General features: G+C 37.8%; 1 protein-coding gene across 1 annotated transcript; it reads left to right on the forward strand.

Annotated features, from left to right (window-relative positions):
* Nucleotides 1-835: 835 nt before the first annotated feature.
* On the forward strand, nucleotides 836-24,148 carry LOC126100143 (aldo-keto reductase family 1 member B1-like). The gene is made up of 7 exons (XM_049910684.1): nucleotides 836-988; nucleotides 1,933-2,100; nucleotides 2,180-2,296; nucleotides 2,451-2,645; nucleotides 7,989-8,192; nucleotides 14,784-14,932; nucleotides 23,885-24,148. Exons 1-7 carry the CDS (start codon nucleotides 923-925, stop codon nucleotides 23,925-23,927), a joined length of 942 nt encoding a protein of 313 aa, XP_049766641.1. The 5' UTR covers nucleotides 836-922; the 3' UTR covers nucleotides 23,928-24,148.
* Nucleotides 24,149-27,343: the final 3,195 nt, after the last annotated feature.

The raw sequence follows: 27,343 nt of genomic DNA on the forward strand, positions 1-27,343 counted from the left end.
GTTCGTTGCTATCATAGTTCTTAAATAAACCGTATAACACAATTTTCAAATTTTCGGACGAATGGTTTCCAAATGCTGTTATTTCTCAGAACTGCAGTTGATTGGAAGTTATGCTAAAGTGTACTTTACTATGATGTAAACATATTACGTATTGAATTCCGCGCTTTTGCATATCAAATAAAAGTTATTCATTTCCCGCGTGTACCTGTGTAAAGATACTGGTTCAGAAGAATCACTTTTTTCTGTTTGATCTCGATAAAGGTCTCATCCAGAAGCAATTAATCAGTTTCTTTAGCTTGTACACGGTGCACCACTGCGTTTTATTATATGCAAAGCTGCAACACTGAAAATAGGTGGCGTATCTCAATTTCTTTACTCGAAGCAGGAAGCTAGACAGGAATTAAATAATCAGTATTTCTCTAGCTGCCTTGAATGAATAAAAAGTAGGTGATAAGGATTAGCTATTTCCTCTACAGCATAAATTCGTTGAAATCGTAGCTAATAAAAACATAACGAAGTTACATCTCTGAAATAAACTTTTTCAGGTTTTCAAGGGAACTGTAAATGAAGTAACGCTTTTAATTTCTGTCACAATTTATGCATTTGAATATTTGTTCTGCTATGCTGTTATGTGACTGTTTGATGTTATCCAATACAAGAGTGTTCTGTTAAAGATAAAATCATTTGTATATACTGAAAATTTTCATGGCTGGCGCTCTACGTTGTTACGACGACAGAATTTCGAGCGACCAATAGGAGTTACTTCCCGCCAATTTTGTTTCCTACGTTCTCCACGGGAGTTGGCGCGGCGCCACTTTCGCTGCGAGACAATTATTATCCAAGGTCTGCGCGCCGGCCGGCTCAGTTCCAGTAGAGTCTTACTGCTGTTGAGAAGTGTGAGAAGCACTAAGGTTATATAGCGATGGCTCCAACAGTGAAGTTAAACAACGGCAAAGTTATGCCCGTCATCGGGATTGGCACTTGGCAGGTAATTATTACTGCTAGAGTTTTTGTCAATATGCGAATGGCGTTGGAGTGAGTGAAATAATTGTCACGTATCTATAAACCGGCTATTTCGAATATTATGATTTAAGGAAGCGTCTGAAGAGTTCCAGAGGAAACAAGAGCAGTTTAAGAATACGAAATGGAATATTTACACCACAGATAGTTGCACTGTGTTAGGTCTCTTGATTGTAAATGTGGAAACACGTACCGATTGTTTTAATCGTCATTAGTTTCAAGTTGATTTTATGCGTTTAAATTATATTGCACTGTTAATCTGATATACGACAGGAGAGGTACGTTGTTGTAAGGCCGGGGTAAGCGTTACGTGGATTGCGTAATTAATTACTTAGTTGACATTAGAAACAATGAATGCAGCGTATCTAAATCGTATTGTTGCGGAAACGACTTGAACGTGCTCATCCATGAAAATAACATTGAAACTTCGTTTGGTGAAATGTATTCGATCCTGGCAATGAAATTATTTTCGAAGTCTTGCGATTGGGGTAGGTGCAGTCTCGCAACAATCGGATTCAAAACGGTTAAGAAATGTTTGTTCAACTCCTTTCTTGTAATAGATTGAAGAGAGTTTTCTATGATAGATGTAGAAAGCCCTTTCTTGTGGTATTGAATGACCAAATCAGATATATACGTGTTTTGATTGTTAGGTGTAGGAACCGCGCCAGTTTGGAAAATAAGTAATTTTTAATTTTGATCTTAGAGAGTTGTGAAACATTTCATTTACTCGGAAAAAATTCGAGGGAACTAGTTGATTTGTGCCCTGACTGCTGAAGTTAATTGCGAGGTACATTTTCCATAAAATAATTTCCAACTTTTAAACCTCCATTTGTGTTCTGTAGCATACCTATACGTGAAGCGTACTCCGATATACTAGTTTGTTTGCGTTGCTTATAAGCTTGCTTGTTGCAGTCTGCCCCTGGCGAGGTCGGAGAGGCGCTGAAGTACGCGATCGAAATTGGTTACCGTCACATTGATGGGGCTGCTGTGTATCAAAACGAACCAGAAGTTGGTGCTGCCTTGAAAGCAAAGCTGGATGATGGCACAGTCAAACGTGAAGAACTCTTTGTCACAAGCAAGGTATCGTACTATAATTATAAGTCGGGCTTTATAAAACTGTCGTACACTGCTACCAATGTTAATAGGAACTTTGTTGCAGCTATGGAACACAAAGCATCGGCCAGAGTTGGTAGTGCCTGCTTGTAAGAAGACTCTTGCAGATCTTAAACTGGATTATCTTGATCTGTATCTCGTGCACTGGCCTTTCGCTTTCAAGGTGAGAGTTTGGTACAGTGTGTTGGCAGGCCTACAATAAAATTTAATGTTGTGGCAACACTGTTTTTGTTTAGTTTTAAACAGTACAGGATACCTTTTCTGCACTACTCGTTCACTCTTTTTGTGTAGATTTAAGGTATACTGTCTATTTACAGGAGGGAGATGACTACTTCCCCAAAGGAGAAGACGGTTCAATTATTACAACAGATATTGACTATCTGGATACTTGGAAACAAATGGAGGAGTGTGTTCGCCTTGGCCTTACAAAGAGTATTGGTGTATCCAATTTCAACAGCAAACAGCTAGCCAGATTACTAGAGGTTGCAAAGATCAAGCCAGTCACCAATCAGGTAACATTTGGGTAGTTTTCATTCAGTACTCTTAAGTAAATTTAATTTTTTGTTCTAAAATGTAGCTGTCACCAAATTGGTTATGACTTAAGATTCACAAGGGCATCAAATGTATTGATATACAATTAAACTTTATTGGTGAAAGAGCCTATTGAATTTACAGTGGTCCTAATTTCTATACATTGGAACATTTTGCATTTGAGGACCAGATAATTTAAATTGGTGATGCTTTTTCAAAATGACCTTGAGAGTATTCCAATCCCAGGCTTTTCTACCAACATACAGCTGTTAACCACCCCCCCCCCCCCCCTCACCGAGCGAGGTGGCGCAGTGGTAAGACTGGACTCGCATTCGGGAGGACGACGGTTCAATCCCGCGCGTCCGGCCATCCTGATTTAGGTTTTCCGTGATTTCCCTAAATCGCTCCAGGCAAATGCCGGGATGGTTCCTTTGAAAGGGCACGGCCGACTTCCTTCCCCATCCTTCCATAAATCCGATGAGACCGATGACCACGCTGTCTGGTCTCCTTCCCCAAACAACCCCACCCCCCTCCCCAAATCTTTGTGTTGAGTTTAACATTTGCTTTATAAGTCTTCATTTTCCCTGTATACCACTGTATTATACTTGCCACGTCTTGCTAGTAATTGTATATGTTTCATAGGTGACGTTGTTTTGAACATCACTGATAGGCTTTCATGAATGCTTAGAGGAAAATTATTGGTTAATGTTCGAATGAGAAAAGGCTAAATGTGGAACCTTGAGGAATGCTTTGTCTTGCTGCTTCTGCCTTGGACTGTGTACTTCATACCACTTTCAATGTGATTAAAATTTCTGTAGGTCTTGAAGCCTCTGCATTTTCCTCCTTATTCCAGAAAACAGTAGTTTCTCTGAAAGTAATGCATGGTTGACATGTTCTAAGGAGTTTGTGGGATCAAGGAACACACGTGTTAAAAGTATGCACTCGGTGTACAATAGATTTCATTCAAAAATGAATTAAGATAATCCATTTATCGATTTCCCTATCTTCAAACCAAACTGGTTGAGATTCAGCATGCACATACCTCCAAGAAAGCTATGACATCGCTCATACTACTTTCAGTGACTTATCAGTTTACCTGATTCAGTTGTTGTTATTGACATCAACCCAGTAAGAAACCCAGGAACAACTTTCGCAGCTTTAAAAATTTGGGGAAGCATCCATGCAATAAAGAGCAGTTTATTGTATCCGATTGTCATACACGAGGGAAAATTTATTTTTGAAGGTAATTGGATTAACCATCAAAACCAAAGGAATGTTCGCCCATCAACCTAAAGGAATGCGTGGTTACAGCCAAATAGTACTGTAGATTGCACATGTGTGACTATCAAGAAAATTATTCGGAATACCTCCAGATCTGGATAATGAGTGAGTGCGTAGATCCCTATGAGTTTGTCATAAATGTTTATGAAATAATTATGGAATATTCCACATTCATGTTTAGGCTCAGAGATACGCCCATAAATGCGTGTTTTTGAGTGTGTTGCCTGTCTTGTCAAATTTCATTATTTTCCACATGGGTTTTGATTTATTACTTAAGATAATTTTCTTGACTTCATGAATTATCTTGTTCAGGATATTTTGATACTGTTCAAAATAGGTATGGAATAATTTGCTGTCTGTACTCGTACTGTAAGCATATAGCAGTCTCCTATTTTTGCAAATAATGTATATTGCTGATGCTAACAATGTATTAGACATTTTGTAGGTACATTGTTTAGAAATGGGATGATGACCTAGGTTCAGTCTTAGGGAAAGCATGTGGCAGACATCATTTCATTGGTACGATAGTAGGACAGTACAATGAATCTTTAAATGACATTCTTATAAATTGAAATTGCTGTGTGGCCCATCTTAGAATATTGTTAAAAGTGGGAGAACCCATACCAGATGGATTGAACATGGGATGTTAAATATAGGCATAGAAGGGCAACATGATTGCTTACCAGACACTTGACAACAGACACGAACTGTGTTGTATAAGCTTCCCTTCAAGGTTTCAAGAACCAGTATTAAATCAGAATCGAGGAATAAACCACTGACTGCTATTGTTGCTCCTGTAGGGATGAAAATACAACATGCCATCTGTTTTGCCACACTGGTGCACAATGAAATCCTAATATGTGACTCAATGGGAACTACCTATTTCCATGCACTTCACATTGGTTTGAAGAGTATAATGTAGATGTACACTGCCTTCTGTTGCATTCTTTTATGTTTTATCATCAGACGTACACGCCTTGTTTATCATTTCAATTTGGGTGGATCCCAGAATTTAGATGCCGGAATTGCTCTGCTGTGATGTGTGATCCCAGTTTGTACAATTTATGTTAATCCTGCTAGTTCTGAATAATACTGTAGAAGTGTCAATGGAAGAAGTTCCCTGACAGCTGGCAGTCTTGTCAGCTTTCAGCTGTGAACACAGATAGCTGCAGGAGAAAACTGTAGTCATCCTCCAGAGCTGTGGCAACTTTAAGGCATTGCCATAGACACACATACAGAATTGTGTTAAGAGATTGGTTGTGGTAGATGCACAATGCAATTGTGCCAAATTCACTTGCCAGAATAAGCTCTCTGTTACCTAATACACAGCTGTGTCATTAGTAAATAGTCTTGAATTATTTTACCCCATTCCTATAGACTGATTTAAACTACAGTTTGATTAAAAGTATGTGCTTCACATTTTGGAGCTGATTACCTCCAATCATAGCTCTCAGTGTCACACGCGACCAGTTCGCTGTTGCTGAACTGTCACAACAAAATGGTCAGTTCACTTTCAGTTCCTTGTTTAGTTTTCTTTCTTGATGTCTTTGGATACTAAATCCTGGACCTGGCTCTCTTATTTCATCAGGCATAACTCTCTCTCTCTCTCTCTCTCTCTCTCTCTCTCTCTCTCTCTCTCTCTCTCTCTCTCTCTCTCTCTCTCCTACAGTGTTAATGTTGACGCACTTTCCATACATAGCACTAGCTGAACACTACTAGATTGTTTAGCATAAGACACAATTCAGTGTCATTCAGTTATCATCACAGAAATCGGCCTATGATATTGCATGAGGCCAAACTTTCTGAAGGCAGCAAATCATCATTGTGACTGGATCTGTAGAGAAATGAATATAAATCTGTAGCAGTATGTGATGATGTAGGGTAGTGGGTAAGGTAAGTCCTAATATGCAGAAGGTCATGGATTTGAATGTGGACAGGTGATACCGCTTTTAAATTTTTATAAATCTTGAGTTATATAGAAAAAACAATAGATGCTGTAACTTACCAACCGAGAAAGTGCTGGTAGGTAGACACAATAAAAAACACACAAACACACACACAAATTTCAAGCTTTTGCAACCCAAGGTTGCTTCATCAGGAAAGAGGGATGGAGAGGGAAAGGCGAAAGGATGTGGGTTTTAAGGGAGAGGGTAAGGAGTCATTCCAATCCCGGGAGCGGAAAGACTTACCTTAAAAGTCTCTTCTTGCCGAAGAAGTAAGTTTCTCTGTCGTCATCAGATATCACTTCATCAGTTTGTTCTCTGCTGAATTAGTGTCGCGATCACAAATTGTCTTGAAATTAGGGTCACTATTGCTGTTGTCAAAGTTGTCATTCTGAGAATTGACTGAGATGTTCTTCAACATCCACATCTCTTTCATGTAAAGACATTCCATAGAAGGCCTGGCTGTATCCCCATGGAGAAACAGTAACATTCAATTAACATTCAATGAAAGCAAGACATGCGAACACTATGGCACATTCACGAGACCTGTCAAGGCCCATAAATAAGAAACAGAGCAGCAACAGTGCAACGGTCCTTGTTTGTGTATGTAATTTGTTTCCAGTAGGAAGGTATACAGAAGAGTCCAGTTTACTTTGCAGTGGTGTGTGAAATACCAAAAGGCAAACAATTGTCGTAGTCTGAGAGATGGTCCACAGTAGCATAGGGTTAAGCGTCCAGTGCCAACTAGTTTAAATCTGACTGTAACATTGCAATAAATTATAAACGACTGTATCCCTAATTTACTGCTGTGGACAGTACCTATCGTTATTACTACCTGCACTTTCTTTCAACATGTAATGCTAGAAACCACAAGAATCACTGGTGAGAAGGTGGAGATGCTGTGCCAGTGTCAAGAAATGTAATGGAGGTGCTGGAAAAAATAGATAAAAACAAGACTTGTGTACCATTGATGTGTTTGCTTGTTTTTCTTGAGTGCACCACTTATAACTTTGTTACCCTGTGCATACTAAGTGAAGAAATCACCTCACCCACATAGAATGTTGTGGAGAGGAGAACAATGTGAAGGGAAGCATAATCGATTCGCCCTTCTGACTATTGGCCCCATTACGTATATATGTGCTCACAGGAAAGAAAAAATGGTGTCAGTAGTGAAGTAGGTGAAACAAGATGACAGACCAGGCACAGCTGTCTCGCTAATTTAATAGTTTAAAACTGGTTTAGGTTAAAATACAAAAACGCAACACACTACCCAGAAAATGTTCGATGGCTACTGTTATTATGCTTCACAGTTTTACTAATGTTGGCAACAACTGGAAACAAGTAAAGGATGGTAATCATGTCCCTTTGGCTGATGATTTTCTCCATTACTGTTATCACAAGTGTAGAACGAACTTTACGTCTGGTGTCTTGGTTTTGTAAGACATTGTGCTACAGTGAATGTCTACCATATTAATTTTATTCATGATCAAAGATGTCATTTAGGGATAAGTGGAATGTGGTGAATGGCACTGGTATGCAGGTAACCTGCTCTTTTAGAGTGCACATGCACAGTATCATTAGTGTTCTTGAACACAGGCAGAAGATTTCCAGGAAACTGAAATACTTTGCATGCTATAATTTCTTTGTGTAAAGCTAACATTTTTTTCCATAAATATTCCCATTTTTTCCATAAATATTCAGCAGTAATGTAATGTTTCTCTTCAGGATAAGAGGCATTGTGTTCATTGTGTGGAGCATAGCACATATTTTACGGATCTGTGTTGGAAAAGAATGATGATTGCAATTTTTAATGGAGTTATTTGCTGTTGCAGTGATTATTATTTTTTAAATAATAAATCAGCAGTGAAGAGATGATAGGGGAGGATATGTAGGATTCCAGATGTTTTCTTGGTTGCAGAAGTTTCTTTAAATGATTCTGGGATAATGTGTGGAGCAAGGTTAAAAATATGCTTTTAAGATTATCATTGATTCCTATCAAGTTAGCCAAGGATGTTACTATTTCACTATTGATGTGGATGACTGAATTTTCAGTTTAATTTATTTGCTGCATTTTCAAAAAAGGAACTTCGTTTATTTCAGATTGAATGTCATGCTTACCTCAACCAGAAGAAATTAATTCAGTTTTGCAAGGAAAGAGACATTGTTATTACAGCTTACAGTCCACTTGCAAACCCCTCCATGAAAATGCCAGAGGGTGAGGTCCCACTCATGCAGAATCCAAAGATGAAGGAGCTTGCTGACAAATATGGAAAGTCAATTGCTCAAGTTCTTTTGAGATACTTGGTATGTACAGAAATATTTGATGCTACTGTATTAGTGTTAGTGGCTTAATCATTCATTTTACTGCCTGGTAATTTTGAGCTGGCTTAGCAGTATTTATCTTTCATTGTCATTTATTAATCAGTTAATATTTCACAACTAATTCAACATGTTTAGTGAAGTTGTTGTGCTGAATCTTTTATTTTGTTAGCAATTTTGTTGTGATCTGGATCCATAAAATAAGATGAGCAGTAAGCAATGATGGCAAATAAATGCATTTCTTGGGAGCCGAACCTTTCTTTTAAAGGAAGTTTGTGTGTGTGTGTGTGTGTGTGTGTGTGTTTTACAGAATAATTAACATTGAACCAATGTGTCCCACCAAAGTGTGTGTTCATTACAGTTGTAGTACAATTTGTGTGCACAACCGGATATTGTGCATTGCAAGCAGTGTATTAACGGTTTCTAGCTGCAGTGAGAAAAATCATTCTTTCCATAACTGCCGCCCATTCTTGTTAAAGCTCTAGCTGAGGAGCTACTGATCAAAGTGATACCACTAGTGCCACGTGACAGACTTCAGATAACAAATAGGTTTAATCAGACTAGTAGAGGATCAGTGTGTTTACTCTCCAAACACTTTGTAGGGTGTAATGCGTGCTGTTACCACTTGTTAAATGATTCTTCCCTCTTTATAATGTGCAGCAATTGTAGAATTTTTGTGCAGGGTACATTGAATAATTTTTTTCTGATTTGTTGTTGCCAACATTCTCTCCATATTTAATATACTTCTTAATAAATACTTCGTATCTGAAATTCACATTCATTATGTAACTAAAGACATTTCTGGCTTGCATTTTCCTGTAGATTATGCACATACACCATTCATCAGCTTAAAAAAATACTAGTCAGAAGCTGTAAGTGACTGTTTTTAAGTACAACTGATTCACCCAGTGTGACATGAATCCCCTCTTTACTTACTTTTCAGAACATATCTTTGTCTTGAAGTTTCTTTGACATCCTTAAATTGTTACCAGAGTTCATTGTGTGGCAGTCTAATTGGAGTATTTCAAAGCTAATACTTTGGTTATGCAGTCAGGTTCTAGTTGTTGCACAATGCGCTATATTTAATATTGTACATTACCCTTTTTCCTACCCCTAAAGAGCTTAATGAACAAAACCAGTGTCTCCACACAGGGTAAAGCTCCGTTCACCACTAACCTCAAGGTACTTCAAGCATGTTATTGACTAAAGCAACAAGGCACACTCAGCATTTAGTTGTCACATTAATTAACTCAACATAGAAACACACTAATCAATTACACACTCAAAGAATTGCCATCATTGATGTGGCTATAACACACACAAGAAATGCAGTCTGTAAAAATTATACACACACATTGGGATAATTGATACTTTGCTTTTAGTTCCATTGCAGCTTTGAATTGCTCCAGTCATGATTCCAATTTTATTGGTGCAGTTAAAATAAGTTTATTCATGGGAAATTCTCCATTGAATGATACCGGTGTGGAAATTTCACATGTAGCAGTGAAAATTCCGCCATTTTGGCAAAAAATTAGAAGATATGGGTTTTTGCAAGTTGAGTCCCAGTTTATTACCGGAAATATTGGTGTTAAGTGACAGTATCATTATGTTTCGAAATCTGTCAATAGCTGAGTTGCTGAGCTCATTGCAGATTTCATGTCCAAACCATTATCAGCTTCCAATATAAAGCTTTAAAACTCTTCTTACCATGAAATTTGATGACTCACTTATGCAGAGTTAAAAAAATTACTAACCGAAGTAGAACTAAAAGATCAGCAGCCATCTATTTGCTCCGAGGTATGTGCGCTTTTGCCAGGATGAAAGTAAGTAATGATTTTAAGAGCTGTATTTCTTCATTGACTACCACCCAATGCACATTCTATAGTAGTGGTTAGTCAAGACATAAGTTTCGATGCAGTGGCTTCTATGACTGACAAAATTGTACACATTAAATGCCCAGTCAGTTCACAAATCGTGCTGTTTAATCTCCATCTCAAGATGACAGACTTTCCTATCTGGAAAGACAGCTGTTGGAGCTAATGTCTCAGAATCAGACACTATGAACTGAGACATGCTAGAAAGCAGATTGAAATCACCGCAGAGTGTGTGTGTGTGTGTGTGTGTGTGCGTGCGTGCGCTATTATGATAAATTCTAACAGAACTTAAAGAAATGTGCACCATGTTAATTTATTTTTCAACAGTGTGCTGATGCTCGGATGGAAAACTGGTACACTTGGCGTGGCATTAGTGGGGAGGCCGAATCATCTTGCCGCCTATTAATAAATGGGCACAGCACACGGTATCAGCTTTGGTCAGTTCTGGAGCAGGCATCTCCATATTGCCAGTAGCAGTATTAGATCCAAAAAGATATTCAGAAATGGCAATTCTATGCTGCAAACAGCCCCGTAATACACATGTATGGCGAATGACTACTGAACTTCAGGGATTTACATGGTCCATTCTTCTTAGAGATGTTCATCAGCCAGTTACTGGTGCCGGTTTCTTGAGCAACTAAGATTTGTTTCTTGATATCTAGTCAAAATTACTTGACTGAAAATCTACAATGAAAAATATATGCTCTGCAGATGTACATAATGACAGTTAACTATCTTTGATTAATTCACAGCACAAATCTTGCATGCTCTAGAGATATGCTAACATTCTGAAGAAGAAACCTAATTAAAATTTTCCTGAAGTTAATGTGTAACACAAAAATCACAAAAGTGGGATCCTCCAGCGCACTTGCGAGCAAGAAGTTGTCAGAAAAATTTGCTCAAGCAAAACATGAATTTCGGTAGATGATCAACGTTCCAGTATGTCATCCTTTAAAATGTGCTGCTCTAGTGCACTCCATCTCATTCCAAAGAAAGATGTAACTTAGTGTCCCTGTGGAGATACAGAGTTTTAAATGCTACCACAATGCCAGACCGCTATCCAATAACTCATTTACAAGGTCTCGACTTGGAACTCGCAAACAGGACGACTTTCTTGAAAACTGACTATTAGAGCTTATCACCTGACATTTCTCTTGCACCAGTAGGTTTGCCTAAAACAGCTGTTGCAGTGGAGTCTTGCAATTTATTCATAGCGTTTTGAATTATTTACCTCTCATGTTTTCAGATTTAGATGTACTCTCATTTCTTCAGCATCAGATAAGGTTCATATAATGCATCTGCAACAGCTTCTTGAAGAGCTGAGTTAAACATCATCTTGACATTAATGTGGGGACACAAATTTTTGGGAGAGAGAAAAGATGTTTTTTAGTAATGATGTTTTTCACCATTAGAAGAATAAGTGAAAATCATCGAGGACCTTGTTCATGGTAAAGCAGTGGCAGAACTACTCTTGTTTTGTAGGTCTGATGAATTTCCACGTATATATGTCACCAGATACTGAAGAAATCCAATGAGCATTGTTTAACTTCTGCAAGATTACTAAGAGGATGGATAGTTGCCCTGTTACATGGACCAACAAAGCAGACAGATTTTCAAGATGTTAAAAGAACTAGCTAATGCAACCTAGCAGGTTTATATCGTGACAGATCTTCTCTTAATTTGATGTTTGTTGCTTTGGGCTATGTTATAGTTGCTTCTCTTCACCAGCTGCGAGAAGGAACACATGGACAACTTGAATTTTCTTCAGGTGTCTCACTGACATATGCTGTAGCTTTAGTACCTGTGATTATAAGCTGTTTGGCAGCATGTTCAGCACTCAAAAACACTTCTGTTACTTTCTGGAAGGCATAGTTCACACTAGTCACAGATCACAAGACCACACTGGCCATTAAACAGCGCCCAGGAAAATCATCATCCAGGCAGCTACACCATCTGGAATTTCTGTCATTCCACCACAAATATTTGATACCTTCGTGGTGGAGAGAATTTCCATGACAATGTCAGGATAACATAAAGAGCCTGAGTTTTGGGTGACTGAGTTGTTGACTATTTACTAACAGTTTTAATGGGTTTCCGTGCTGATGTTAATCCAGAATGTAACACTGCTGGTGCAGAAATGACTTAGAGCATTACTAGTAAACTTGCAGCTTATTTCTTGATGCTACACCGCATTCCAGCTTCAATTTCCAACTAGAAATAGCACACAGTGTTGCTTAAACCAGCAAATGTTAGCATGCTATGTCTATCTTCATCCATCGTGGACTCATAACCTATGTATGTTTCTTATAAGTGATGCATCATTTGTGGTAGGTTCCTACTCTAAAAACACTTTGTCATTGAAACACCTCATGGTCTGATGACAATTTACATCTATACTGATTCAAGCCAGCCTTCCTGCTGAAGAACATGGATCCTAGTTAACCTTACCAGCTGCATTAAAACAACCAACTCCCCTCACCATAATTCCAATTTCATTAGCCAACCAGACAGGCTACACAGCCCGGACTTATCATATTATCAGTGATGAGGGAGTAATAACAGATCCGAATCTGTGTCCTTTCGATGGGGTTTTCAACTTTAGAAATAAAAAAGTCCATCTGAAATGTTACATTGTTCTGCAATCTCTCGGACAGTCAGTCTTTGATTGGAACACACAGTTTCGTTGACGTTCCTGACAAGTGTTGGAGGATGCCCTGGATGAGGATTATCTTGTAGCTTTTGTCCAGCCATTTTCAAATCGTGTGAACCATTTGTATCGAAGAGTATGACTTACAAACTCACGCTGTAGGCTTTCTGCATCATTCAGTTTGTCTGTGTAAAGGTTTCCTTGAATTTCATGGAAAATTTAATGCAGATGCTTTGCTCTTCCAACTCTGTCATCTCGAAAAGCTTCAGTCTTTGAAGCACGTTCTAGGCAACACAGCACTGAACAATAACTAACAGACATACAACAATGAAACTTCCAATAGTTACTCATTAAATACAGGTGTGTGCAGGGGTGCAAACTACATTTCACTCCAACTCACCAATGCCATGAAATTACAAATGTTTCAGAATTTTTTGAACAGACCTTGTATGTGACCGTAGAGGGCACAGGGAAATGTAAACTAGAAAAATTATGGGTACGTATTGGAATAACAAATTTTGTTGTTTGTGTTGTTGTTGTTTAGTGTTTCCATTGCAACAGATATTAAAATATGTGCTTACATGGTAGTTTCCTGGATGTGGTGCTAAGCAAAATTTCCTGGATGTGGTGCTAAGCAAAAATAATTGTGTTTACGTGAAGCCACATTGACATTGGGAAGTGATTAAAGATTGATAATTTAACTTCCTGTGATCTCTTCATGTGCGTATTTGGTACCTGGTGAAAATAATCTTCACATTTAATACACATGGAAAAATTGTTGGTCTGGTACAAATCTGGGAGTGTTCATGTTTCTCCATTCTTCAGCTCCATATTAAGCCACACCACTTGACCGGCCAAAGAGCAACTACATTGGAAAGAGAGAGAGAGAGAGAGAGAGATAGAGTGAGTGAGTGTTGAGTCTACTTGAGTATGATGACAGACGCATCTATGTTGTTGAGTGCTGTTACTGCCTTCTAAATTTTTTTTTTACCTTAGAAGTATGGCAGTCTCATTATCTGGAATATAGCAGTTACCGCTGGATAGCATTACTCACGGCAAGGAGATTGGAAGAATGAAAATCGGCTGCATATACTTAGAACACAATACCATCCACATCCTTTTATAGTGATTGGTCTGCAATTTATGACACATTGTGGTGAATTCCACAAGACATAGGGGTGTCATACTTTTGATCAGATTATATATTATACACTTGTTTGTGGCATTTGAAAGTAGGTATAATTGACAGACTTATAATTTTTTCCAGCTGTTGTCGAACAACAATGTGCCACAGGAACATCTTCTACAGCATCTACAATTACCTCTAAAGAAATTAAGTAGAGAACGTAGCACCTCGAGAGATAGGTTGCAAGACGTCCATATGTTGTTCTCATGTGAAATGGGTTTAGATTTAGAGCGATTGGTGACTTCCATATCATCCATAAATTGTTCTCATTGTGAAAACAAAGTAGTTGAGTGATTGATGGCTTATGCATTGTGAAACATTGCGGATAGAAATGTATTTAAGTGCACTGCTTAGTGCAGTGTTGTGACCTGAGTTGCCATTGGTCTTAGTTGCCAAAGTGTTAATGCCAAGCTTCACTTTTAATTTCCAGCACATGATAGCTTGTGATTAATGAATCCTTATAGCTAATAAAAAAAGTTCTAAATTACAGGTAGGTCACACTTCTGGTGTGATGTAAAGTGCTGTTTAAGGAAAAGCAATTAAAAACAAAATACGAATCCAAAACAATTTGTTAAAAGGCACTTTACTATATGTAAATCGATTAATCTGCAGCAAATAATCATACTGAGCAGCACAGCTGACACTAAAGGGACTGAAAGCTACCTCATCTACTATTACACAATATTTTACTTTGATTAGTATCTTGAAGATGACAACTTACACATGTTAGCAACTTGATGATGATATAAGAACAAAACTAAGCAAATAAACGTGTTAATACAGCTGAGATGCTTTCTGTTAATCATTAAACATAAAAACATTATGGTTTTCAAGATTTGTTTGTAATATGCCTTTATATTTTGTTTCAGATTCAAATTGGCACAGTTCCAATACCAAAATCTGTCCACAAGGAAAGAATTAAGGAGAACTTGAATGTTTTTGATTTTGAGCTGAATGCTGAAGACCTAGCTTACATTGACACTTTCAATAAGAACTACAGGGTTTGCGCATTTAATGAGTAAGTTACAGATTTTTGCCTAAACTTGATCTTTTCATTGTTCTGTCCAAGGGACAGATTAATGAAATATAGTCACATGGGAAAAGTAAGTAAACTGTTCATTATTTCAAAAGTAATCACCATAACAGTTAGTATATTTGTGCCACTGTGATACAAGAGAGAAAATATTTTTCTACAATTATGGAACCACGATTGCTTCATCTGAAGCAAATAAATGACTATGAATGTCTTACTTCAGGACTTCCTGTGAGACTGCCCACATGTTGCCAAGGTTGTTTAAAGTAAGCTGCAGAAATTTCGCTGGAAGGCCCTTACACATCCTCCATAGAGTCCTGATTTATCCCCACGCAATTCACACGCCTTAAGAAAGACATTGGTGGCTGTTGATTTGCTTTGGGCGAAGAGGTGTGTGATGGAGCAATCATGGTTTTGTAGAGAAACAAAAACATTTTTCCATAAAGGCACTGACTGTCCTGTCTCACAGTGTGGTAATTACTTTTTAAATAATACAGTTTACTTACTTTTCCCTTATGTCCCATTTTCATTTGATAATGATTTTAAGTTCATTGGAATAAAATGTAAAGTGAAAGTAGGGGTAAGTGTATGTGGCCTCCTGTGTGAGTGAAGTTATTAATGGAATACTTTTAAAGTGAATTCGTTTTTCAAGCTATTTTAAAGTACACTTTGTAAACAATTCTTTTTGAACATGTGAGAAGCATCCTAGAGTACTTCTGAGTAAGAGTACACTTGGTAAATAATTCTTTTTGAATGTGTGAGCAGTGTGAGAAGCATCCTAGAGTACTTCTGGGTAAGAGTGACTCCTTATTATATGCTTTTCTATATGTTACTGGAAGAGAACGTTGGCTTTCTCATTCTGTGTGTGTATGTTTATTGAATTGTATGGTTCAAGAAGTGCTGGCTTGTGGGCTTTTGCCTATGAATTAAGCTGTGATATATCATTGATGTGATTGCAGAGAGGTAAGCCAGAACAAGGTAAAACCCCAGGAATTTTTTTAGAATTCAGGAATTTTTCATTGTTTTGGTTTTCAGTTAAATTTTTATAGATTTGACAGCCAAGAACTGATAACAAAGAATTTTACTTTAGCCCGCTACTGCAGAATAATACTGCAGCAATAAGACATAAACAAGGGAAAAAAGCAAAATAAAACTTACTTAGCAAAGGAAATGCACCATTTACAACAAAACAGAGTGCACACTCAAGTGTCTGCCAACAGCAAAATGTGTAAAAGGCTGTAGTACGGAGAATATGCAACAGTTCATAAGAAAAAATGGCTTCTGATGAACATGCTGTCACAACAGTTTACTTTAGGTTCGTTTCAGCAGTTGCCAGGGGGCTGGCTGATACACATAAGCAGTTGAGTTGCGTATGAGCATTACCTTCTCCTGCTCCTGGCTAATTACAGTGCAGCTGTTAGCTGTATCAGCAGTAGCAACAAGTAGCCATATCCTGCTGGAAAATATTTATGGTGCACCCAAGCTGCCAGATTCGTGTGGGGTAGTCTCCATGTGACCTGTGTTTACGTATTGTGATTTTGCTGTTTCTTCTTCGTTTAAAGGTATTACATCAAATGAAAACAAAACAGATTTGTGTGGTTGGGGGCTATCAAGTGAATTGAAATACATTCACATAATTATAGAAGACTAAAATATGTTTGTAGTTTCAGTTTTCTGATTGTATTTTATTTCCAGATTTTTGGCAGTCTGTTTATTTTAAACATTATTGACTAGTGTTAACTGTTCAGTGAATTTCAAGAGCACATTTTTATCTTCTGCCACAGATGGCATTATGCCACAATAAAGAAAAAAACATGACATAATGCACTACTGGTACTACAGGAATAGTCGTGCGGTAGCGTTCTCGCTTCCCACACCCGGGTTCGATTCCCGGCAGTGTTGTGTGATGTCCTTAGGTTAGTTAGGTTTAAGTAGTTCTAAGTTCTAGGGGACTGATGACCATAGATATTAAGTCCCATAGTTCTCAGAGCCATTTGAACCATTTTGAACTACAGGAATATTTATATCCCAGAAACCACACAGAAAAGCTTAATATCTGGTTGGGGCCTACTTATTCGTGAATCTGGACATGAATGTGCACCTTAATCCAAATTATACATTTTAGTAAGATTTATGAAATTCAGATGCTTGTGAAGCATCCTCTGGTGCCCTGTTTCGTTTATGATGTAATGTAAGATCTTTTTATGCTATATACATACAAACATATGGGTCTTCCTACGTCGTTATGGCTGCACGTGCAACTGCTGAAACAAATTCTAACAGCTCATGGGAAAATATTGCAAATGGTGGTTTGAAGAGCATTCTTTTCAAAGTAAATTTCATTTTACGCAAGTTGAATTACGTTATGTGTGCTAATGTGCTTTCAATTTTTTAAATTGTAGAGCGTTTGATTGTCATTTAAAGTTTAACACTTTGAGGGCCAGCTGCTTACAAGCATTTGGAGCTCAGAAGACCAGTTGTTCACATCTCCATTTTACTGGCACATTTGTCAGATGTATCTTAAAATGGATCACGCACAAAATAAGACTAGTGTTGCATGTGAAAGCTTAGCTTTTCTTAGAGCTATACTATGTATATTAATTTAAACCATTAACTTGTTGCTATTTGTATGTCCATGCTACTTTACAGTGGTGTTGCTATTGCTGACTAAATCATGAGTTCTGTTCTCTGAATATCTACTATCATCATCAGCTGGCAAGTTCATGTGACATGAGCTACAATAGGCTTGCAAAAGCACATCACAATTTTGATTTAAACGCTTCAGAAACTAACGTACTTGGTGTTTGGTGGAATTCAAATATACTTTTGCTATATGAAAATATGCAGTGTATTGTAATGTGAAAAATATACAGCGTGCATGTTGCTGTACATAGAGGTTTCCAAACCAAGGTCAATTAACAATATTAAACAACATAGGTCCTACATCTGATGGGATACATAACTCATTTTTGAAAAAAGTGGACAAAGTACTTTCTTTTCTTGTACTCTTCATTTGTCTATTTGTCTTCTTATCTCTTCTCAGAACACCATTTATTCCAGCATGGTCAGCAAACTGCAGAAATTTTTATTTCTTCTGGTTTAACTTTGTTCACAAGTTTCTTCCACCTAACAATTTCGTCTTGATTCTGAAACAAAGCTTTAGCAATGATTAAATGGTGCTCTTAATAATATCTACCAGGTAACCTCCATTTTCATTCCTCTCCCTCAGTCCATTTTCTAATATATCTTCTCTTTTTTTTTCTTACTTTCAGATTCCTGTCCCCACCAAATTAACTTTTGCCTCACTGAACTACCTGAATCATTTATTCAGGGTGTATATGACCTGGGACAACTGGGAGATGTGGGAAAAACCCGGGAATTTTTCATCCATGAGAAAACTGGGAAAAACCCAGGAATTTTTTAGAATTCTGGGAATTTTTCATTGTTTTTAGTGTTATGCTAAATTTTTGTAATTTTGACTGGTAAGAACCAAAACTCTAACGAAGGGTATTAACCTAACAAAGGATACTACTGCAGAATGATACTTAAACAATAAAACATAAACAAGAGAAAAAATGAAAATAACTTAAATTGCAAAGGAAATGCGCCATTTACAACAACGACACACAGTGATCATGCAAGCGTCTGACAACAGCAAAATGTGTCAAAGGCTTTAGGAAGTCTGTGCAATGCTTCATAACAACAAATTGCCTCTGCTGAGCGTGAAGTCACAACTGTTTACATTAGATTCGTTTTAGCAGTTACGAGCGCACTCATGCGCATGCACAGCTGACTTGCATTTGAGTAGTAGATTCTCCCGCTTGTAGCTACAAGAATGTGGCTGTTGGCTGTGCAAGCAGTTACAGCAAGCAGCTAGATGCTACTGGGAAAAGGAGGCGCCAAATTCATATTCTTGAGGGAAAAAATCTTGTTTCACAAACCTATTATTTATATGATTTTCAAGCGCCTCCATGTTGGTTTTTCAACATTTTTTAACACATTTTAAGTTGATACCTGAATGAATCATAAGTTGATTTTTGAATGCATGCATAGTGTACGTGATGTCTAGGCAGAAGGGGACTGGGATATATGAGCTGAGCAGAGTAAAGCTGAACGGATGAATGCCAATCACTGTCTGATTATGTGGTTGATTGGGTTGGCAAATGATCAGCATTGTTCTAATTACTAGCAAAATCGTAGGATTCAGACTACCAGAATGGAAATAAATGACCAATAGGTGAGAAAGATTACGTATTGTCTTCTCGGTGTAATGAAATTTTGACAGAAAGTTTTTGGCCAGATTGCTACATTAGTAAGAACCTATTGTACAGTTTCCAGCTACCAGTCACTTATGTTCTATTCTGGAAGTAACGCGGAAAACGTGTTGTACAAACATGTAACAACACCTAACTAGAGATAATCGTGGGATAGCTAAACCTGTGATTCCGGCAGGGTTAGTGAAGTTAATTGGTGAACAAATTTTGACAATGGCAGGAAGAGCTACAGAATTGGTGATGATAAGATTGTTTGTTAGAATGAGGAAGGAGAAGAAATGGGGAAATCACACAAATTATGGAATAATAAGATGATTCCAAATTTATATAAAAATTTCATAATACTACTATCGATCCCATGGTTGAGAAACAGGTGCGAATGACTGAAATGTGGAACTATTTCCTGACATAAAGCTTTCTGCTTGTATAGGCCTAATAGGTATTTGATATTGCTATTTCGTGAATTATATTCTGTTGTGTCATAAAAATGACCATTTGTGCCAGAACAGTCTCGTTTATTTGGTGTGTTGCAAAATTGCTGCAATATTAAGAAAGGCCTATTTTGTTTTATCTAGCAGACAGTGACAAAATAGACATAATCAGATCAACAAACCACACCAGTCTTGGGTATTATTTGTATTAACAGATTTTTTCAGTATTAGATAACGACATTTCGATTTTTCATGTAGCAAAATGTTTGACAAACTGTAATGAGGTAATAGATTGTTTCACAGAAAGGAAAGCACACCATGTAGGAAGCTGTAGCAAGATTAGAGAGAAACAAATGTTAGGAGCTAAGGATTGAAGAAATGTGTACTTTCTGGCTTGTCTCTATTGGTTTTATGTGTGCTGTATTTAATTTTATGTCATACAAAACAGCAAGTTATTAGCTAATAGGCAATAAAGAGTGCAAATTTTCTGAAGAGTTCTTGTTCTCCTGATTACAAATAATCCCATTCGCTATTAATTGTGAGATTTTTTTTTTAAGAGGGGCAGGCTGTCATACCTGCTGACTGGGAGCAGGAGAGGCACCACAGAACATTTCAATTTCCGCTCTCCTGAATATAGTTTGATGGCATCCATTACAAAATACAGACGTTTCAATTCCACAGAGCGAAAAACTGTGACATACGATAGATGAATGCTGTATGAAGAGGTGTGGCACTGCACTTTGGCACACTTAAGACAAAGTAACATGTCTTACATTTCCTCAAACACATACGTTCAGTTTCGGACTTTTCAGTATTGACTCGGTTAGCAAATATTGTAGATCCGTGGCTGATGCACAGAGCAGTCTGAGTTACAGTGGGTAGTCTCCACGTGACCTGTGTTTACATTTACTGATTTTGCTGTTTCCCTTTCGTTCACTCTCAAGTCAAATGAAAACAAAAAGGATATCTGTGGCTGGGAGCTATCAAGTGAATTGAAATACATTGACACAATTACGGAAGGTTAAAATATGTTATTAGTTTCAGATTTTATTTTATTTCCATCTTTATGACAGTCAAGAATTAATTGCCTTACAGAACAATGAAGTTATTTTTGTCTGTTTTGACTTTTATTAACCTTTTCTGAAGAGGCAGTCAATGTATTCGAAACGAAATGTTTAATTCCACAGTACTGGCTAGTTTCAACTGTTCGCTGCATTTCAAGTGCACGTTTTCATCTTCTAGCCCGTATGACATTATGCCATAATAAAGAACCAAACATGAAATAATACAGTACTGGTGCTCCAAGAAAATTTACATCCCGAAAACCACACTGAAAAGCTTAATATCAGGTCGAGGTCTACTTCATTGGGAATCTGGACATACGAATGTGCACTTCAAATATGCACTTTAAATGTGCACATTTTAGTATGGTTCACAAAATTCTGATGCTCTTGGAGTATCCTCTGATCACACATAATGTGTGATCTTTCAATGTTTTACACGTACGTACATACGGGCTTCCTACGTTATGGTAGCTGCGCCTGTCATCTGTTATCTGTGCTCTCTGGCAACTGCTCTTGCAGTTATTAACCTTACACAGCAATATTATATGTGAAAGCTTTGCTTTTCTTGTAGCAATACTATGTACAGGGTTATTACAAATGATAGTTTTTTTAGGCATTCACAAATGTTCGATATGTGCCCCTTTAGTGATTCGGCAGACATCAACCCGATAATAAAGTTCCTCCCACACTCGGCGCAGCATGTCCCCATCAGTGAGTTCGAAAGCATCGTTGATGCGAGCTCGCAGTTCTGGCACGTTTCTTGGTAGAGGAGGTTCAAACACTGAATCTTCCACATAACCCCACAGAAAGAAATTGCACGGGGTTAAGTCGGGAGAGCGTGGAGGCCATGGCATGAATTGCTGATCATGATCTCCACCACGACCGATCCATCGGTTTTCCAATCTCCTGTTTAAGAAATGCTGAACATCATGATGGAAGTGCGGTAGAGCACCATCCTGTTGAAAGATGAAGTCAGCGCTGTCGGTCTCCATTTGTGGCATGAGCCAATTTTCCAGCATGTCCAGATACACGTGTCCTGTAACATTTTTTTCGCAGAAGAAAAAGGGGCCGTAAACTTTAAACCATGAGATTGCACAAAACACGTTAACTTTTGGTGAATTGCGAATTTGCTGCATGAATGCGTGAGGATTCTCTACCGCCCAGATTCGCACATTAAGAAAAAATGTTGCTTCATCCCTGAAAACAAGTTTCGCACTGAACGCATCCTCTTCCATGAGCTGTTGCAACCGTGCCGAAAATTCAAAGCGTTTGACTTTGTCATCGGGTGTCGGCTTGTAGCAATTGTAAACGGTAAGGCTTCTGCTTTAGCCTTTTCTGTAAGATTTTCCAAACCATCGGCTGTGGTACGTTTAGCTCCCTGCTTGCTTTATTCGTCGACTTTTGCGGGCTACGTGTGAAACTTGCCCGCACGCGTTCAACCGTTTCTTCGCTCACTGCAGGCCGACCCGTTGATTTCCCCTTACAGAGGCATCCAGAAGCTTTAAACTGCGCATACCATCACCGAATGGAGTTAGCAGTTGGTGGATCTTTGTTGAACTTCGTCCTGAAGTGTCGTTGCACTGTTACGACTGACTGATGTGAGTGCATTTCAAGCACGACATACGCTTTCTTGGCTCCTGTCGCCATTTTGTCTCACTGCGCTCTCGAGCGCTCTGGCGGCAGAAACCTGAAGTGCGGCTTCAGCCAAACAAAACTTTATGAGTTTTTCTACGTATCTGTAGTGTGTCGTGTGACCATATGTCAATGAATGGAGCTACAGTGAATTTATGAAATCGCTTCAATCATTTGTAATAGCCCTGTATATTACTTTAAATTATTAACTTTCCCTTTTTGTGTGTTCATGCTACTTAACAGTGATGTTGCTGTTGGCTGTCTACATCATGTGTCCTATGCTCTGAATATCGGCTGGCGAGATCACGTGACATGAGCTATGACTGGCTTACAAAAGCGCATCACAATCTCGATTTCAATGATTCAGAAAGTAACGTGGTGTTTGGTGGAATTCCAATGTATAATTTCGTAATACGAAAATATGCAGCATACATGTTGGTGCACATCAAAGATATTTGCAAAATGTGTCTTTTTTCCCTGAGTTACTATTTCTAAAGTGCTGGGAAACTGTATGCCCGTGTATAAAACCATAACCATTCAAAGGAGTGATAAGTTTCGCAGTTCGGAGAGAAAATATACTGTCACTTAACATGGAAAAAGTGTCCGCTTATACAGCCTGTTATTCTGTTTCATTGTACATTCTCTCAAGCTCTATATCAACTCTGATCTAGTTGACACATAAACTTTGTGATTGGTGTTAGTTTTGTGTTTGTCTTGGGTGCGGTACTGTGTTCACTGTATTTTAGCTTAGCTACATTCCTGGTTTCTTACTTAATTATTTGATTTGCATTAACTTTATTTGATGTTGTACTTGAACTCCATACTCAACTGACCATAAATCATTTTCTTCCTGCTACTGCACTTAAACTATTTTCCCACTACATCTGGCTGTATCTGTTTCTTTTTAGGTTTTCCAACCTGCCTATCCAGTACAGAATCTTAATAGCCCACACACTGATCTGTAAAACACTAGTTTCAACCCCATCCCTTTCCCTGGAATAATATCCTCTTTAGTAGTCCCTGCCCGGAAATCTGAATAGAGTACTTTTATACGTCAGGGGTATTTCATCATTATTAATCCATACATTAGAGCTGCATGCTTTAGGGAAATAAGTGTAATTTTGCATTGCTTTAAGCAATTGGCAATCCCAACACATATTCATTAATGTCATCAGTTTGTACTGGGAAGCTGCTGTCCCTCTTCAGGTACCCACAAGTTAGTCAGGCCTCTTCTCATTTATTGCTCTGTTGTTGTTGTTGTGCCTATGGTGTGGTTGTATGTACTGTTGAGGCGTGCAAGCCATCCTACCTCTACAAGACCTGTGAACTGAGTTTTATGACTAAATATTTAAATTGCTTTGATTTTGTTGAAGGCTGCTTGCACTAACATTTTTGTTTTAAATTGGTCATTAACCATGTTAAGGACTGCATAGTGCTCTACAGTTCAAGGGAAATGCTCACACAACCTCAGTAGGTCACTAATAATTGGCTAATTGGAGTTGTGAATAACATGTAAAATGCAATATTTGTTTTCAGGACCAAAGCTGCCATACACTACCCATTCTATGAAGAGTTCTGAAGTCCATAAATTTCAAAACTTGATGTGAAGTGGCACATCATGACAACTGCCTGATTCGCAGATTAAACATCTTAATTTAATCAGTAAAACATTTCATAATTATATGTAATAGATGTCATGATATTTGTTTGCTTCCATTGTTGTTGTAATACCATGTTCCATGTATTACATGTACAATCAAATATTATTTTGAAATAAAGTTATGCTATTGTGTACCAATAGTATGTTATATCTATTCTCCACTCACAGCCCACTGTAGCAATACATCTTCATGGATACTCCACTAACCTTTGTAAAATACTTTGGAGAGCTATGTCCCATTGTACCAGTTATTACGGTTTCTTCCTGTTCCATTTATGTATTGAGTGTGAGAAGAATGGAAATTTAAATGCTTCTTTGTATGCTGTAATTAATCTTAATTTTGTCCTAACAATCCCAATTTGAGTGAAAAGTAGGGGGTTGTAGAATATTCCTAGAATCATAATTTAAACCTGGTTCTTGTAACTTTATAAGTAGGCTTTGTTGCGATAGTTGGTGATTGCTACCTAACAAGATGAAAGGAAGTAATGAAAGATTGTAATAACTTTCGCCCTCTCCACGGTACCTAATATTACTAACTAAGAATGCTGATACAGATCATTACAGCTTATCTTGGATTCATAGTGGTTGGATTCACAACGTTTAAGATGTGGACTGGTATAATTTTTGAGAAGTATATGCATAATGTGACTGCCCAGTCAGTCTGTGCTGTGTTGTTAATTAAATGTCAAACTTAATTTCTGTGACTGGAGATTCATTGGGGCACAGAAAAAAGATTGATAAAATAATATTTTGTATTATGCCAATGGTGGACATGTTCCACATTGGAAATTTTCCGTATCCTTTGAAGTAACAGTTGTAAATGAAAAGCTGATAAGGCTTCTCACTGCTTGCAGAAAAAAAGTAAAGGCTGTACCTCCCTTTATTTATAATCAAACTTGTTACAGTAAGTTAAATATCACTAGTGGACTCTTGGGTCCTTCTCCTTGTGACAAACCTTTTAAACTTTACATATAGAAGACAGTCCGCCCATGGTAGCTGAGTGGTCAGCGACGGAATGTCATACATAATGGCCTGGGTTCGATTCACGGCTGGGTCAGATATTTTCTCCGCTCAGGGACTAGGTGTTGTGTTGTCCTTATCATCATCATTATTTCATCCTCATCGACATGCAAGTCGCCAAAGTGGCGTCGACTTGCACGAAGCGAATGGTCTACCTAATGGGAGGCCCTAGCCACATGGCATTTTCATACAGAAGACAGAAAACGAAAACTAGACGTTGGGCTCTTACTAAGTGATTTGTGAGCCAGTTCGTTTGTAGACAGATTGTGTTTCCCCAGTATTCTGCCATTAAACTGAAGTCTGCTGTGTGCTTTTCTCATAACAGCCTATTTAATCATTCCGTTTCATACTCCAACAAAGTATTAAACACAGGTATTTGTATGAGTTAGCAGAGTCCAACAGTGTAGTCTTAGGGTACTACTTGGACAATCTATGCACCACTGTGAAATCTCAAAATCTGACTGAATATTTATGCAGCTTCTGGTTACCATTAATGTCATAAAGTGCTTTCAGGAGAATTGAGTTAAAAGACAGACAACACAGATAACTTAACTGGTTTGAATACACTTGAAAATGACACTATTGAACTGTGTAGTGGGTTGTTGTTGGCAGAGCAGATTGCAGCCTTCAAATTTTGGTATGTGTACGAAACATTGCTGCATCTCATACTGGAATGTTGCTGAATTAAATTTTACTGAACTGTACATGCTGAAATGAGTGGTATCTACATCACGTTGGACTAAAACGGTCACCCTAAAGTTTTGTGAAAACCTTTACGTAATTGCAGGAACTGTGTTTCAGAAGACGCAACAAATCATATTCAGCTGTGTACATATTAATTTTGTGTACATCTAGAAGATAAAATGCCTTTAGTACCTTGCAATGATATGCATAAATTTTGTGTAGCTTCCATCCATGAAAAGCATCCTTTCCCAGTTACCTTGTAGTTCGTTGAATATTAGACTGGAGTGTTGTAACCCTGTATCATTCAGACCAACCGTGCACGTAAGTAGTTGTAGGTTGTATATATACTGATCACATGCTACCTCTCGGCTCCCTCTGATCAGTGGAAGTCAGCTCCAGAATGTTTTGGTCTCTACAAACATATACTATGTAATAGTGTTGTCTGCTGTAACAATAACTGTTATGAATACAGTATTACTTCATGTGAAGAGGCTTTACCTGGGATCTGATCCTTGAAGTACCTCGCCATCAACTTTCGTGCCAATTTCTACTATGTGTTAACTTATTGCACATTCGTTTCGTTTGTAAGCTGAAAGCTGGCTCCTCTAGAAGGGGCTGGAGTTCATCTCAGCAGCCAATGTGCTACAAGCTGATTGCAAGCTTCTACTGTCAGAATTCTCCACTAAGGGGCCAAGTAAAAGTGTGCGATCAGTACCACATGCTTACATGTCATGCTGTGCCGTCCAGGCAGCTTATGTAGTATTTTGAAGTACTTGAGATACTGAATCAGTGAAAATATTTGTACAATTAATTCATTGTAATTTTTATACGAAGCCTCAGTTTTATAAATTGGTGAAAGTTTCATTTACTTATTACCTTCAGCTGCAAATTGTTGCAAACGTTAGCCACAATATTTTCAGTGGAAAGTATGCCTTATGTTGTTCACAGAGCTTGCCCAAAAATCTTTTGTTGATACATCTTGAGATTAAATGATGTAACACTTGATAAACACTAAAAATATAAGACAAACACTTCTACAATCTGAATAACAGTCTACCAGTTCCCTGTTCCTTTCAGTAATTTTAAGTTCACACAGTAAGGCTTTACAGTAGGTTGCTTTGCCATGTTTCAACACGTGTGTAAAGTTTTAATTTGTGTTAAAACATACAGATGCATCAGTGTGTTCATTTTCTATTATTGAATATCAGCACTTGTTTTACAGCTTAGCAGAATTTCCTCTCAAATCATACAGATCAATAGTGAATGTAGCATCAGCAAATCACATGATACCTCTCCAAAAATACAAAATTTTGATTTTCTGATGCTCTTAAAATTCTACAGATCTTTGTAAATGAGAGTATTTGTATTGAAGGAACCAAAAGTGATAGAGATCTGAATTTATTTTCAGTAAATGCTTTGTTCTCAGTACTAGGAGACATGGTTAATATATACACACTTCTGAAATGATTTTTTTTAAAACAACTGAAAATTTGTAACTTATTGCAAATTCTGAAATTATTTTTTGAAAATATGAATAGTCGCAGGAAGTTAACTGTCTTGAGAAATGATGGAAGGACTGCTAACTGTCAACTGTGGTATTAATGAATGAAATTCTTAAACTGTCAAAATAT

The sequence above is a fragment of the Schistocerca cancellata genome, chromosome 9, assembly GCF_023864275.1.
Source record: "Schistocerca cancellata isolate TAMUIC-IGC-003103 chromosome 9, iqSchCanc2.1, whole genome shotgun sequence".
NCBI classification, from domain to species: Eukaryota; Metazoa; Arthropoda; class Insecta; order Orthoptera; family Acrididae; genus Schistocerca; species Schistocerca cancellata.

What these genes read in the sequence shown, in the direction of transcription:
- LOC126100143 (XM_049910684.1), top strand. Translation starts at nt 923, where the DNA reads ATGGCTCCAACAGTGAAGTTAAACAACGGCAAAGTTATGCCCGTCATC. An exon ending in ACTGGCCTTTCGCTTTCAAG is followed by an intron (nt 2,297 to 2,450) that starts GTGAGAGTTTGG and finishes GTCTATTTACAG; the next exon opens with GAGGGAGATGACTACTTCCC. An exon ending in AGGGTTTGCGCATTTAATGA is followed by an intron (nt 14,933 to 23,884) that starts GTAAGTTACAGA and finishes ATTTGTTTTCAG; the next exon opens with GACCAAAGCTGCCATACACT.